Consider the following 14,490-nt stretch of genomic DNA (forward strand, 5'->3'; position numbering starts at 1 on the left):
TTCACCTCTGCACCATGTTTGTGCTGTTGGAGCCTTCTTAATGCAATTATCTGACCGATAATATGGCTGTTGTGCAGCTAATTGTACTAACAGGCTGAGCTATTTTAGGCAAGACTCTGCACTCCGTTAGTCTGAATGCTCACCCAGAGGCTTTTCATAGACCCGGCATCGATAATGTATCAGAGTGCCGTCAGCTTTTCCTGTCAGTGAAGCCTGCTGCTGCTGCTGCCTGATCTGTACTAGAGCAAAGACTTGCACACTTCCTGCTGCAGGTGAACAGTTACCTTGATTGTGCTGGACTAAAGATAAAATTATATTTTAGCCCTAAAACTAATGTAAATCATTTTAATGTTGCAGTGTAGCTGTGAAGGGCTTTTACTGTGAAAGGAAGGAACAGGAAGAAGCCCTTTTATCATGAGGACAGAGCGAATCAGGTTTCCAGCACATGAAACACCGTCTGAGTTCCTCGTTTAAAACTTTAATGTGGTTTTTTGGGGCTGACTTTTTTCCAGTTTTGACACTAAATGTTTCACAGCTTCTTCCTCTGACACAGAAACAGACGCGCAGCCTCAGTGTCTGTTAGTTCATTTTACCTTTAATAATAAAAAGAAAACTAAAATAAAAATCTCAACATAAAAAATACATGGCAAAACAATAGACTCTTAAATGATTATGAGAATAATCATGGTCGCAATGATACAGTAGAAGTAATAAGTCACCATAATAATAATAATAATAATAATAATAATCAGAAGCATTATAATCATAGATCTATCTGTTCTGGTGTCAGTCCCACCAGCAGAAATCACTTCCTGTTTTATAGACATTATGGTAAGCATCGCACAGGCCGGGGCGTGGCACTTGTCAAAATATTTTCACACTTAGCAAAGTTACCCCACATATGCACGACAAAATAAGGACAGAATCACAGCTCGTACGATTCACAGCACTGCTTGGAAACTAAATTTAAAACAAAGGAATTCAAATCATGCTCCGAGTCGGTTTCTTCTTCTACATCTTCTTTTAGGGTCGCAGCTTCAACGACTTAGCGAGGGAAGGTAGGGAGGAGGGAAGGAAGGGAGGAGGGTGGGAGGGAGATTTGGCAGTTTTAAAGTTGAACTAAACAAAATATCTGAGTTGCAAAACCCCAACAAACAATTTAGGAAAGAATAAACTAACATTCTTCTTCATCTCCTGAAGTCAAAGGTCTGCAGTTCTGCGGGGTTTTCGTCCAATGAAAGTGCAGTGCTCGTGTTCATCTGAAATGTTGATCTGTGGAGGGATTTGGGCCCCAAAAATGTAAAAAAAAAAAAAAAAAAAAAAGCCTACACTAAAGCAACAGATTTAGAAAGCTGGCATCTAAAACCTGAATTCCATCACACAATGTCTGAGTTTGGATGGAGGAAAGAAAAATGAGATCCTAAAATGGTTTGATGGTCAGGAGGTGAAGCGGGACGTTCATGAGGCAGATTTAGAATGGAAACGCTGGTGCTGATTGGTTCATTTTGGCTGTCACAGTTCTCATGGCACCTAAAGTTACTTCCTGTAAAGTAAATGTGCTTAAAAGTTTCAAAGCTTCCAAAATGAACAAAAGTTTGAACAGATGTGAAGATTCAGCCACTCTGACTTTATGCCATCTGCATTATCGACCGAAGCTGAACTGGGACACGGCTGTACTGTCATGTGACTTTGTACCACAAGATGGCAGAGCAAGTTAACGTACAGCTACTTTCAGCTGCTCCGTATTCCTGATACCACAAAGAAGAAAAGTCTATGGCTGGAATTGAACCAGCGTTTTTTCCCTTGCCAAGCAAATGTGTTAACCACTACACTATAGAGGCACTGTAGCAAGTCACAGTAACTGTTATTTGACCAGCAAAAGAAAACGTGAACGACATTGAATACAGGTCTCATTGACTCACATCATCTTGTGGTACACAGTGGTATTATATTAAACTATAGCTCTGCCTCATTTTCAGTTCATTTTCCAACACGACTCATCTTAGTGGTCATTTTCTCAGCTTGACGACACTTGGGTTCATTTTGGACCATTTTAAACAATTTCTACCTTTCAAGGGTACACATATTATTTGGCATCAACCTTTAAAAATGTAGCTTGATTGTTTTATTCATTAAATCTCTAATGTTGACTCAAAATATTTTAATTCTGTGAGGGAAAAAAAAGGCCACATACTGAGAATGCAGGTGGATTTTTTAGAGAAAATTTTTAGCTATTCTGAAAAAAATGTAACTATTTATTCTAAAGTCACAGCTCCTATTTTTATTCTTAATAGAATCTATTAAAGCAGCTTTGCATGATTCATAGCTCAAAATAATCCTTCCTTATCTTATAGAGCCCATATTTAAGTCTGTTTTAGCTCCTCCCCCTTTAAACCAACTCTTTTGATTGGTTACCCTTCATTTTGGACAGATGGGTGGGGCTTCTGTTCCTAAGATGACTATATTAGGGACATCTACTCCCCATGACATCATGCAGCTCCAAGAGTAAAAAATAAACGGATGACTGTTTAGAAGCCTGAGTTTTTGGCTCACAGGGATTACTGTACATACACCAACCTCATAAGAAACCTATGTTTAATAAGAACTTCCACCACTGGAACAGGACGTATATGACAGGAAATAAGGAAAAGCAGAACAGGTCTGCTTTAAACTAAGGAATTCTGTTCACCAACAGCATCTTGTCAATAAATCAATAGACTTCCTGACAAAACTTAATCTAAAGAATAATTTATAGACAAAAATATCAAACCCAATTGTTACAGAAATAAATGTAATCCCTGTGAAATATAAAATTTGGGATTGAAGGCATCTGTGTTTGTTAGTCTGGAAATAACATTCCCAAATCCTGGACAAACATTTTACCATCCCAGTAAAAACTATAAGTTTAAAAAAAAAAAAAAAAAAAAAAAAAGGCCACAGACAAAACAGTTTTTAACCAGACTGGAAATAATTCCTAGGATGCATGTTAAAACTTGGGGAAAAAAGGGGAAAAAAATTAAAATAAACATTAAAACAAATTTAAATTTAAAAAAGCTCTTAAAGATTACATTGAAACTTTAGGTGAAAGTTATATCAGAAAAAAATGGCTTTTTTTTTTAATTAAAATGAATATAAAAAGTTTTAAAATTATATTTACAAGAATATTGTTTAATAGTTGATTTCCCTGAAGCTGCAATTTAATAACTGTGAATGAACTTTAATTACAGAAAAATAACACTATGCGGTGCTGCTAAACTGAAATATCTCAAATATACTCAGCCTTTTTAAATCAACAGTTATTCATGTTGCGAGTTCTTTTCAGTCACAAAAATTCAGAGATCATCGTGTTGGCAACAGTTAGACCTTAAAGGCACGACGCAGTTTCCTGTGGTGACTAAACTCAGATGTGACGCTTCAAAATAACTATCTAAACACTTGTTCAAAGTGAGTTTGGACCAATGAGTGAAAACAAATCAAACAAAGAGCACCAGAGTTTCCCTTCAACAAGCCCACGATGGCGAGTTAAACCAACCGCATCGAGTCACAGACCGTTTCTATTTTAAGAGCCAACAGGAGAAACAGACTTTATTTTAACATGTCTTTTTTCTCTTTTAAAAATTCTTCTTGGCCAACTAATTGTAAACCTGAAAGTGAAACAAACAAATAGATTGGATGAAAGTCAAAAATCTGTCCAGTGACTCAAGGTCCAAATCTGGTCCAAAGTTTAAAAAAAACAAAGCGAACAACCAAAAAAAACAAAACCAAACAAATAAAAACAAAAAAACAATTCCAGCGTGATCAGAGCTTTTTTGTTTTTCAAACTTCAGTGTTCTTTAGTTCTTTCAGAGAAAAATAAAACAATCTAGGATATAAATTAAAATCATGACTATCGGTGACCTCCCTGATTTGTGTATAAACTTTCAAACGTCACAAACATCCCCAAACCATGTGCACCAATAAAAGAACAATCTGAGAATCTGGTGAAACCGGGTGTTTGTGTCAACAAATGCAATGAAAAGACAACCGAAAAAAAAAAAAAAAAAAAAACAACAAATCAATCTAAACATCTGTGAATCTACCAGTCTGATTTTTATCCTCTGATAATATAAAATCCAGTCAGATGGGATAATCTTTCATCCCCCTCACCTGACAAACATACAGATGCATTACTTCCAGTTTTTCAGCAAACTAAAAATAAATCAGTATCAGTTTTGTTTGGGCCATTTTAGGAACCAGTGTAACACTTACAGTTTCTAAATCCACAGCTAAAAGGATGAGACAGCACTGTTACTTATTTGGGGGCTTGTCCAGGATTCAGGCTCCAAAATACGTTCATCAAGGACAAACAAAACAAAACAAAACAAAAAAAAAATCATAATAGAGGTGCAACGCTAAAAACCAATGCACCTTTAAAATCAATGGGCAAAATAGGACCTTAACATATTTAGATCAATCTCGGACAAGCCTCCAATAAATTCTTCCACATGCTGCTGGTTTGAGCTTTATTTTTAGCTTTAGTCTGTTACTGGATTCTCTTAACCGCTCCTCTCTGTGATGCACCCAACAACATACTGACAACTACCATCGAGGTAAACCTGAAACTGGCTCTTTTTCTGATTTGAGGGATTATGGAGGTTTGTTGGAATAAAATTCACTCCAGATTAAAATCCAGACCAAAAGAAAGAACTATCCAGAATTATCCAGCACCTGCCTAATAGAGCTAAAATTTTAGTTTTCATCTTTTCATGTACTTTGTTGAGAGGAAAAAAGATAAGCAAAGATAATCTCTGGGATGTAAATAAAGAGAAAACTCAGTCAGCGCTGGAATGTTTTTTTTTTATAATTAAAAAAAAAAAAAATAAGGTGAAAAGCATGGTGAACGTTTCTGAACATGGACGACAGGTTGGAGCTGGAGGAGAGCGGATGCTGGTGAAATCGAGCTTCAGTTGCTTGTAAGACTTCTCTGAGTGTGTGTGTGTGTGTGTGTGTGTGTTTCCTCTTGCTGCAGCCACTGCAAGGAAAAGCATCTACAGGAATTACCCGAAGAAAAGCGGCGATCACCACCGAACAACTTTTTTTTTCCAAATATATATTCTGTTTGTACAGGACGGTGATCGTCGGTGAGGGAAACATTCAAAAACAAAGCGGACGAACGCTGCCGATTCTCTAGCTTTCTTCCATCTCAAAGCCCCGCCCACTACCAGCAGCAGAGATTTCCAACATCTGTCCTGCAGCTTCTTTACATTTAGATTTTTTTGCAAAAAGAGAAATGAGACGACAGATGGAGAAGATGGCGGCAAAAATGGTGAGGGTGGCGTGATGAATGGCTGAAGCAAGAGAGGAAGAACACCAGTGAGCCCCTCCGAGGCCACCATCCAAATATGCCCTCATCCATCCCCTCCCAGGAATGTGAACAGTGTGTGTGTGTGTGTGTGTGTGTGGTGGTTTTGAAGCGAGCATATGAAGGGTTGGCGAGCTCCTAGCAGTCCTCGTCCTTGTCATCCACGACACCTTTAAGCCGCAGGCGGGCGAAGTCCTCGAAGACAAAGTCGTCGTCTTGGGAGATGCTGCAGAGGACGAAGAGGAGAGAGGAGCTCAGTAAAGTTTTATTCTGAAAGGTTACACACAACCCACTTTGAATATAGCACAAACACAACATGTCTAATGTTGAATCTGAGAAGTTGTTAATTTAATGGCACAATAAAGTTGTTCCAGGAACATTTTTCCCCACTGCACTGACTCCGCCCTTCTTTTAAAAGTGTTTGAGAACTGCGGAGATAATCTGCTGTAGCTTTAGAACGATTCCAGGCTTCCAGCTGCTGCGCTGTCGTATTTTTGGTTTCATAGAGCTCCAGATGTTCTCAGGTCTGGACCGTGTTCGTGCCAGTTTGACAGGAGCGTAGATGGCAGTGGAACCTGCAGATATGGTTCAGCATTAATGGGCCCTCACAGACGGCTGTGTTTCTGGAGCTTTTTGCTCATTTTATTCACAGCACAGCAGAGTCTGCACTTCAGCTTCACATCACCAGCAGATTTTCTTTTACCCACTGTTGCTTCAAGTCACTGAATGTCATTGACATTCAGTGGTCTAAGGTCATTACGCTGCTGCAAGTCACTTCCTGTGTGGGCAGTCCCCAAATAGGATTTAAGCTTCTGCCTACCTAGAAATGCAACTAGTCCCATCTACTGATTGGCCTGCTGGTGGATTCTTATACTGCAATTTTTTAAATCAATTAGCAAAGAGAAACTAAACCGACAACTAGTGTTTCTACAGTCAAACAGCAGCACGAGTATAAACTATGGACACATGTCAGACTTACAGTTTAATATTTTAGTTTTATTTTTGTTTCATGTTCAGTTAACTCAAATGTTCTTTCAGACTTTTCTGTGATTATCTGAGTAACCTCATGTCAGCCTTTAGTATCCAGCTGTTGTGGGTGATGTGCCCTAAACCGCCTTCAATGCCCATCTTATTGTTGTGGACATGATTGGCCAAGCCTAATTTGCATTACTGTAATTACACGACAGTTTGTCCCCTTAGAAAAAGCCAAATGGTTTCTGAAAGCTGGGAAGTTGCACCACACAAACAACATGGGGTTATTATGGTCATTTGCAGGAAGCCCGTGAATTGCGGCACCTTTGACACTCACGGGCAAATAAAAGGTTAATAATCCTTCATTTATCATGGACCTGCCAGCTGTTCGCAGCAAGTAAGGACAGGTAACAGGTGTACTGGTGCCAATCGCTCGTTAAATGGTTCGATAAGGCTCACAGCTCTCAGAGGAATGAGGAAGAGGCTGCTGAGCTGTTTGGGCTGTTTTTGTTTGTTTGTTTGTTTCATTAAGATTGTTATTAATAAATCCTCCTTTTTGCACACACTTCTGCATCAAGACCTTCTCAAACTTTCTGGTGCAAAACATGAGCAGCTGCCCCTCGTCCGGGTCAGAGAGACTGTTTCATGTGTTGTGTGTCATTAAGCAACATCCTGCAAACGCTCAACTACAAGTTTTGCTGGTTGTGTGTGAATATAAAACTCAGCAGAAAGCTGGAAACTCACTTTGTGTCGAACTCTATCAAATTGGTATCGATGGGTGGGTCCGTTTCCGGCACAGCTGAAACAAACACACACACACACACACACACACACACACACACACACACACACACACACACACACACACACATTATCATTTCACACCGTTTCCATGGGAACTGCCTCTTGTCTCCAAGGATGTTCAGCACCATGATGGAGTGTGCGAGGCTGCACTGATTACTCTGGACAGCATGAAGCTGTGGAATCGCTGCACCTGCGCGTGGACTCACCTGACTCTGGGCGGGACGCCGGTGGCTCGGGAGGTTTAGGATGCATTAGGATGAAGGGCAGCTCCACTGACACGTCTCTGGAAAACAGGAAGCAGGGCGTCACATTGGCAGGAAAACCCCGCCTCTTTCTTTTTTCCACCAACACATTAAAAAAATGTTTTGATAAAATCTGCTAGTTAAAGTCCCACAGCTGATAATTAACTCACTTCAGAGCGAACTGATTACTGAGAGTAAAAACAACAGTCTATCAATAAGTACTTTAAACCCATTTTAACATTAAACACCAGGCTGTGCTGCCCCTACAAGAACACGAGGCTTTCAGTCCCATTTACCTCTCCAATAAGCCTCGCAGCAGCCTGCAGGGAGGGGGGAGGGCACACAGAGGAGGGGGAGAGGGGAACAGGGGCGGAGCCACACAAAACGCCAAAAAACACAGAGAGGGGGAGGTGAAATGAAAAGCAGGAGGCGACAGGTTCACAACAACCTACAGTGGAAGCAAACACAGTGAGGAGCAACGACAGCAACAAGCCAAAAGGGCGGAGCAGGAAGCAGGAAGCTGAGGCAGAGCTGCACCAGCGACTCCATCAATACGTTTATCGATAAAATGCCCCCAAAGTTAAGCCGACGGTCTAGAAGCCGAGATGTTTAGTTTGTTTAGAAGATGAAACGAGCCAACTACAGCTATGTTCTTACAGGCTTTTATTCTGAAAGAATGAGCCAACATTTTATTTTATATAAACCCGACCTTGCAGATTCCCTCAGCTGATCGGAGTCTTTTTAATGTAATGATCTGACCAATAATGTGGCTGCTGTGCCGCAGCACGTTTGTCTGCTTTTCACACTAACACATCGTCAGTCAAATATCAGAGTGAACCGCTTAATGCGTGTAGGTGAACGTGTGATGCTAATATGTAAACGTGGAAACACGTAAATGTCAGATTACACAGAAAAACGATGGACTCAGAAACGGCGCAGGTGCAGTTCAGCCTCAGGCGCTTCATCGAGTGACGTCTGGACGTTCAACAAAGCTCCAGACTCCACTGATGACATCTACAGGAAACACTGAGCTGGAGAGGACAGGAAGTGATGTCAGCAGAGCAGAATGTGTGCATATGTGTGTGTGGGGTTGTACCCTCCACGTGACACCACCAGCTTGACTTTGACTCTGTAGGACACGAGGATCCCCAGGACCTCCTTGTTGGCGACTTCCTTCACACTGGAACACAGAGCAGAGGACCTGTGGTCACATGACTGCACAAACACACCTGGGTGTTACACCTGGGTGTGTGTGTGTGTGTGTGTTACATGGTGGACGAGGCCAGGTTGGTGTCTTCGTGTTTGAGCTTCCCATCCAGAGCCAGTCCTCTCTTCTCTCTGTTCTTGTCCAGTGTTGGAGTCAGAGTGTACACCTTACAGAAGGTGGAGCTGGATGACACCTGGTCGCTGTGGAGACCACATGCTGCTGTCAATCAAACTGGGTCAGGTGATACAGGTGTGAAAATCACTTTGAGCTGTAAGAAGCTTTCTGTCGCTGGCTTAAAGCAGTTTTTTAAAAGCTTTAAGCAGTAACGTCATGTGGACTTTTAAACAGGATTTACCACATTAAACAGCTGATCTACTTTTAAATGATTTTAATTTATTTTAACAAATTTATCTGTGGATTAAACCTCAATATATCAATTGCTTGTGTTAAAGCCAGTTTAGGCCTTTTAATACTCATTATAAAGGGGTTTAAATCCTGTCCTGAATGTGGGAAAACTTTTTGAAAAGCATTTTAAAATAAACTTAATCTTGACTTTAAGCCAGTTTAAACCAACTGTCCACTTTAAGGGTCTAAACACATTTTAATTCTGATTTCAGGGGTTTCCATCTCCACACAATGAGAGAGGACGTTGGTCTGAAGGTCTTTATTAGTTGATATTTTTGCCCTCCAGCATGCAGACAGGGTGTTCATACTGGGAATTCAGGGAGACTTACTCTGCCTCCACCTGGGCCACTGGACATTTATACTGGGCAGTACTGAACAGGCAGATGTCTGCGTACTGACGCACTGTGAGACAAAGAAGCAGAGAGAACGTTCCTTTAATAACACGACAGCACGCGCGCACACACACACACACACACACACACACACACACACACACACACACACACACACACACACACACACACACACACAATGATGCAGGAGCAGAGCTCAAACGTACCGGAGATCTTGACCCTCTTGACGGTCTTGGCGGAGTTGTTGGTGACGTGGACGTTGACGCTGATTGGCTCGCCGTGATAATACAGCTACACGCAAAGCACCATGGGAGAAAAACATCCATTATCAATATAATTAAAAAGCAAAGAGGATTCATTTCAGCTGTGAACTGTTTGTGCACCTCTTTGTCCAGTGAGGCCTCCAGGTGCAGAGATCTGTCAGACATCAGGAAGCTGCGGGTGGTCTCCACCATCGGCTGAGGACCGGGCTTCTCCGGAGCGTACTGGACCTTCCTGATCACCAGACGCACCGAGTTCCTGCACACGTCACAGCTTCAACATCCTGATCCACACTAACCCAACTGCAGTTCCTCTAATGTCCACAAGAGGCTGGCTCATGTTCACAGTATGAAACATGCAGGAACCTAAAGTAAACTGTAAGTCTGACATTTTGAATATACGAGGCAGAATTACTGTGATTCTACAAAATAAAAGCCCTGCTTAGAGCCTGCTGAGCTCCAGGCTGCTTTTAGACTGAAACAAGAGAAGCTTTAAAGTGGACCTTCCTGCTTTTCCTTATTTCCTGTCATACATTTCCTGTTCCAGTGGTAGATGTTAGGAACCAGAGTTGTACAGTAACCTCTGCCAGACTAAAGCTCAGGCTGCAGATGCTCCAAACACACTGCTGTTGTTTTCTACCCTTGGACCTGCATGATGTCACAGAGGGAGGATCATCTTGGGCAAAATCTTTGCTTTCTAAGGACGGCTGAAACATCTCGTTTCATACAGATGACCCGAGGGCCCAGCGTAAGATAGAGGAGGATTATTTTGAAGTGTGAATCATGCAAAGCTGCTCGAGCTCGAATAAAAATGTGCAGCTGGAAATGAGCAGAACCGGTCGCCTCTGAAGGAGCACAGTGACATGTTTTAACCCCGTGCAGGTCCTGAGTAAACCTTATAAATCAGCTTCTCGCAGGTCTGAACTCACCTCTTGTGAATCTTCTCTTCTATTGACTTGGCACAGAAAGCTCTGATCTCAAAGTCAACACCGCAGGCCTGCAGGGAGGAGAGACAGCTCAGCGCCACGTTTATATAAACCACTTCATCCTGCTCTGAGCAGAGTCCTGTTTTATCTGCAGGGACACTCCTGAATATACAGACTCTATCCAGAACATACAGCTCGGTTTGACTCTCAGCTGTGAGCGGTGCTGGAACAGCTTCAGAGTCGACACCGTGCAGTTCTGTTCATCAACCCGTCACTGAAGCCCCTCACCGACAACCAGAGCCGGCCGAGCCAGACACATAAAAACTCAACATGTCAACACTGGAAGGAGCTCCTGAAAATCAGCTGTTAATCTGGAAAAATGTGTTTTAAGACTCAATACATGTGAGAGAAAAAAAAAGAAGACACTGCGGGTCATACTGCTGCCTCTGTAACACGGCTTTAGTAGTAAATGATTTAATAGAAGCAAATATTGCATTAAGAGGGTATTTACAAATCCAGATGACTGCACTGTATGAAAACACCACCAGAGGGCAGTCTGTCCCACAGAACAGGCAGCTGAGCTGAGCGAGCTGTGAAAGCAGCAAAGTGAAGCTGAGCCTGAGGAGGGAAACCCTTCAGACTGCATCTGCTGCAGAAAAACGCAGGTGGGGCGATGAATCCAATTTTAAATTCAGTTTCCACTTAAAATAACACACAAAAAGGAAGTTTCTCCTTCACGTTCACTGCGGAGCTCTCACTGTTTTCCTCGTCACCTCCTTCGTTACAGCCGTGTGTTCCTGCTCCAGAGTCACCCTCGCTTTACAACACGCCGCAAAGACCCAACAAGCTGCACTCAGAGGAACTCAGCGTTTCTGCAGGTTCTCAGACCTGCTCCTGAGCTCTGAGGCTACAAGTCTACCACGGTGGCACCCCCCCACCTCTTTTTGCCCCCATTGGTCAAAAACACAGATGTTTGCAGATGAGTGAAACTCAGTGACACAGTTTAAAAAAAAAAAAAAAAAGCAGCTGCAGAACGGCACATTTAGAGGACTGACGGTTTAAATATTCATCTTTGTACAACAGGCTGAAGTAACCTGAGAGAAAGGAGAGCCTGGCCTCAGCCTGCCACCTGTCTGACCTTCAGGTAACAGAGCACAAGCAAAACACCTGATTTATATACAGGAAAAGTTCACTGAATCATAAAGCAGGATTCAAATTTTTTCACCTTGACCCACTGAAAACCTTCTGCAGCCTTTCAAGCAGCAAAGCGTTTTAAGTACTTCATGATAAAAATAAATCTGCATCATCAGGTCATCTGTGGTTCTGCCTGAAATATAAAATCAGCTTCGACCGGCTTCGTTTCAGCTGCAGAGGCTAGCTGCACATTTTTATACAACTGCACTTTTATAGACTGAGAATGATGCAGTTTAAAATCCTTTGGTTCAAAAATCAAATTATTTCACCTCAAGTTTTCTAATTTAGTTTAAAATTCCCGTGAATGTTTACATCTTAAAAACAAGCTGAGCTGATGAAACAAAGCCGTGGGGTTTAAAAATGATTACTTACTATACTGGTTAAAATAGATTTTACACACCTGCACTATAATATACGTGTATAACAGAGGCTCAGGAGGAGGTGTGGCCTCCTGTGAACATGAACACCCAATCAGCTGTGTCCTGATCCGCTGGTCAGGATCTGCTGTCATTCCTGGATGAGTGCAGCCTGCAGCCATGAACACATCAATAGGAGACGTATGATGCAGAGCGGCCGGCCCCACTCTGGCCGTGTGGGGGTGAGCTCCGTCCTGCTGAAACAGCTGCAGGGTGTGGTGCTGCTGCAAGAACGGCCCAAGAAGAGGGCAGAGCAACTCAGTCGGATCAGAGATGGACATCAACAGCTTGGACACACGCCAGCAACCAGCAACCAGCAACCAGCAACCAGCAACCAGCAACCAGCGGGCCGGAGTCGGTCAGCTGCTGTCAGTCGCAGCATGGTTGCCATGAAGGTAACGTTGTGCATACACAGAACAGTTTCTGGTTATTCTCTGACCTCGTCTTAAAGCCTTAGTTTGAAAGAACTTCATCTGGAAAATAAAGCTGCTGATGGAGAATCGGGTTCAACAAGTAAACTATCAGCAGCAGCAGTAGCAGTAGTAGTAGTAGTAGTAGTAGTAGTGGTAGCTCTGTAACTCCCCTCTGTGGATCTTTCACATCTCAACGACACCTGAATCCAAATGACTGAATAAGCGGAGCTGTGACTAAAGCTTCAGGTGGACCACAGAAGATTTTCGCATTTCAAACTGAGCCTCAGAGGTCTGGAGTTTGGGAAGAGTTTACTCTGCTATACTTATGACAGGTCTGCCTCTGCAGAGGTGCAGCACGCACTGAGCAAAGATGGGACTCAACAGCAGCAGGAAGGGTTTCTACAGATCACGGGGAGGGGCAGTGCTTTGGTTACCTTGCCGGTGTCCTCGGGTCCAGGCTGTAAGGTGACTGAACAGGGAAGGTTCTGAGGAATCTGGAAAACAAGAAGAACCCAGAGTCAGAGGATCCACACGAGAACTTCAGTTCATCCATCACACTGAACTTAATCCAGGTTTCTACACAAACACTAAACGACACAGGCGGCTTTATGACGCAGAGCAGCGACCTGTAAACTCCCAGCATCCACCAGCTCAGCTCCATCAGTATGACTGGTCCACGGAAAGTAGGGCTGGGTATTGTTAGGAACCTCACGATTCGATTCGATTTCGATTATTGCTGTTGCGATTCGATTGGATTGGATATTGATTTAAAGTTGTGAAGACACAAATGATTTAAGATAATGTTGATATTTTTAAAATATTTATTTTCATACAAACTTCTGTAACATCACATTTCTGAGCAAAGAAACAAACTTCTTTCTGCAATGTGCTTAAAGTAGAAAACTGTTCTTAATAAACAATAAAAAATAAAGTGCATGTAAAATAAAATTAGGCATAGCTTATCTCTTGAAAGTCTAATATAAATAAAAATGCATTTCAATAACATCTCTGCATATCAGTGCAGATTTAAACACAAATCATAGGGTTGTATTCAACTGAATTGCACTGAAAAAGTTTAGTGCTTGTAAACATTCTTAGCTTTTGAACATGTAGTGATTAACCTCTAATTTTTGAACATATCTTGAACTGAACTATAGTACTGTAGCCAGAAATAAAGAATTGTACTGTAACAGTACAGTTCTTCATTTCTGGTTACACACTAAGTGGGCACGTGGAGATTCTTGTTCAGAAAAAGCAGCTGATCCACATGCTCAGGCTTCAATGCACTTCTCTGGGCTGTGACTATGTCACCTGCTGTGGAAAAGATCCTTTCAGCAGGTACACTACTGCCTGGGATGCAAAGGTACCTTTTAGCTTGGCATGACAACAACAGGTTGGGCTTCGTGTTTTTGTAGCGCATCTGCGTGGTATCTGGTTAAGTGGTTGCGCAGGTTTGTCGTGTTACTGCAGTACTTTAATTCTCTCTGGCACAGCTTACATACCACCTTGCTTTTGTCGACTTCTTGAGTTCCAGATTTAGACGGGAAAGCAAAATGAGCCCAAACATCTGACTTAAAAGTTGACCGAGTTAGCTTTCTACAGCTGCTCGCCATGACTGTTGTTATGCGCTCAGGTGCTCAGCACAGTAACCAAACTCTCAGCGCCCCCAACGTGTCAGGAGGTGAATCGATTCTGAGGAGCCCCCTAAGTGATTATGAATTTTGCATGAAATTATTGCGATGCATCGATTCTTCAATTATTTTACCCACCCCTAACGGAAAGTAAAAGCCAGTCAGACTGTGTTACTTCATCTGGCAGAAATCTGTGCTCCTGTTATTAATGTGGGCCAACTCAAACTTGTTTTATGGATTAACAGACTAACTGGCACAGATTACAGAGATTAAAGCCTGAAGAAGCAGATTCACTGATGGCTGAGAGATACCTGCTCTGATACACC

At 42.2% G+C, this 14,490-nt stretch overlaps 1 protein-coding gene across 5 annotated transcripts in view; it reads right to left on the bottom strand.

Moving 5' to 3' along the window:
* LOC115791562 (arrestin red cell) overlaps positions 1-14,490 on the bottom strand; it is a 38,523-nt gene that overhangs the window by 8,286 nt on the left and 15,747 nt on the right. Inside the window, exons 7-18 of one of the 5 annotated variants that reach the window (XR_004020960.1) lie at positions 12,968-13,027; positions 10,514-10,581; positions 9,708-9,843; positions 9,531-9,615; positions 9,301-9,373; positions 8,629-8,766; positions 8,456-8,539; positions 7,656-7,679; positions 7,324-7,400; positions 7,058-7,112; positions 5,429-5,567; positions 3,075-4,993 (exon numbers count right to left, since the gene is read on the bottom strand). Coding sequence is in view for 3 of the 5 variants with exons in the window: in XM_030745673.1 (XP_030601533.1) it covers positions 5,480-5,567; positions 7,058-7,112; positions 7,324-7,400; positions 7,656-7,679; positions 8,456-8,539; positions 8,629-8,766; positions 9,301-9,373; positions 9,531-9,615; positions 9,708-9,843; positions 10,514-10,581; positions 12,968-13,027 (888 nt within the window). In the remaining 2 variants the exon portion in view is untranslated. The other 4 variants (XR_004020959.1, XM_030745673.1, XM_030745672.1 and 1 more) reach the window with 4 other exon arrangements.

Source organism: Archocentrus centrarchus, chromosome 14 (genome assembly GCF_007364275.1).
Source record: "Archocentrus centrarchus isolate MPI-CPG fArcCen1 chromosome 14, fArcCen1, whole genome shotgun sequence".
Lineage (NCBI taxonomy): Eukaryota > Metazoa > Chordata > Actinopteri > Cichliformes > Cichlidae > Archocentrus > Archocentrus centrarchus.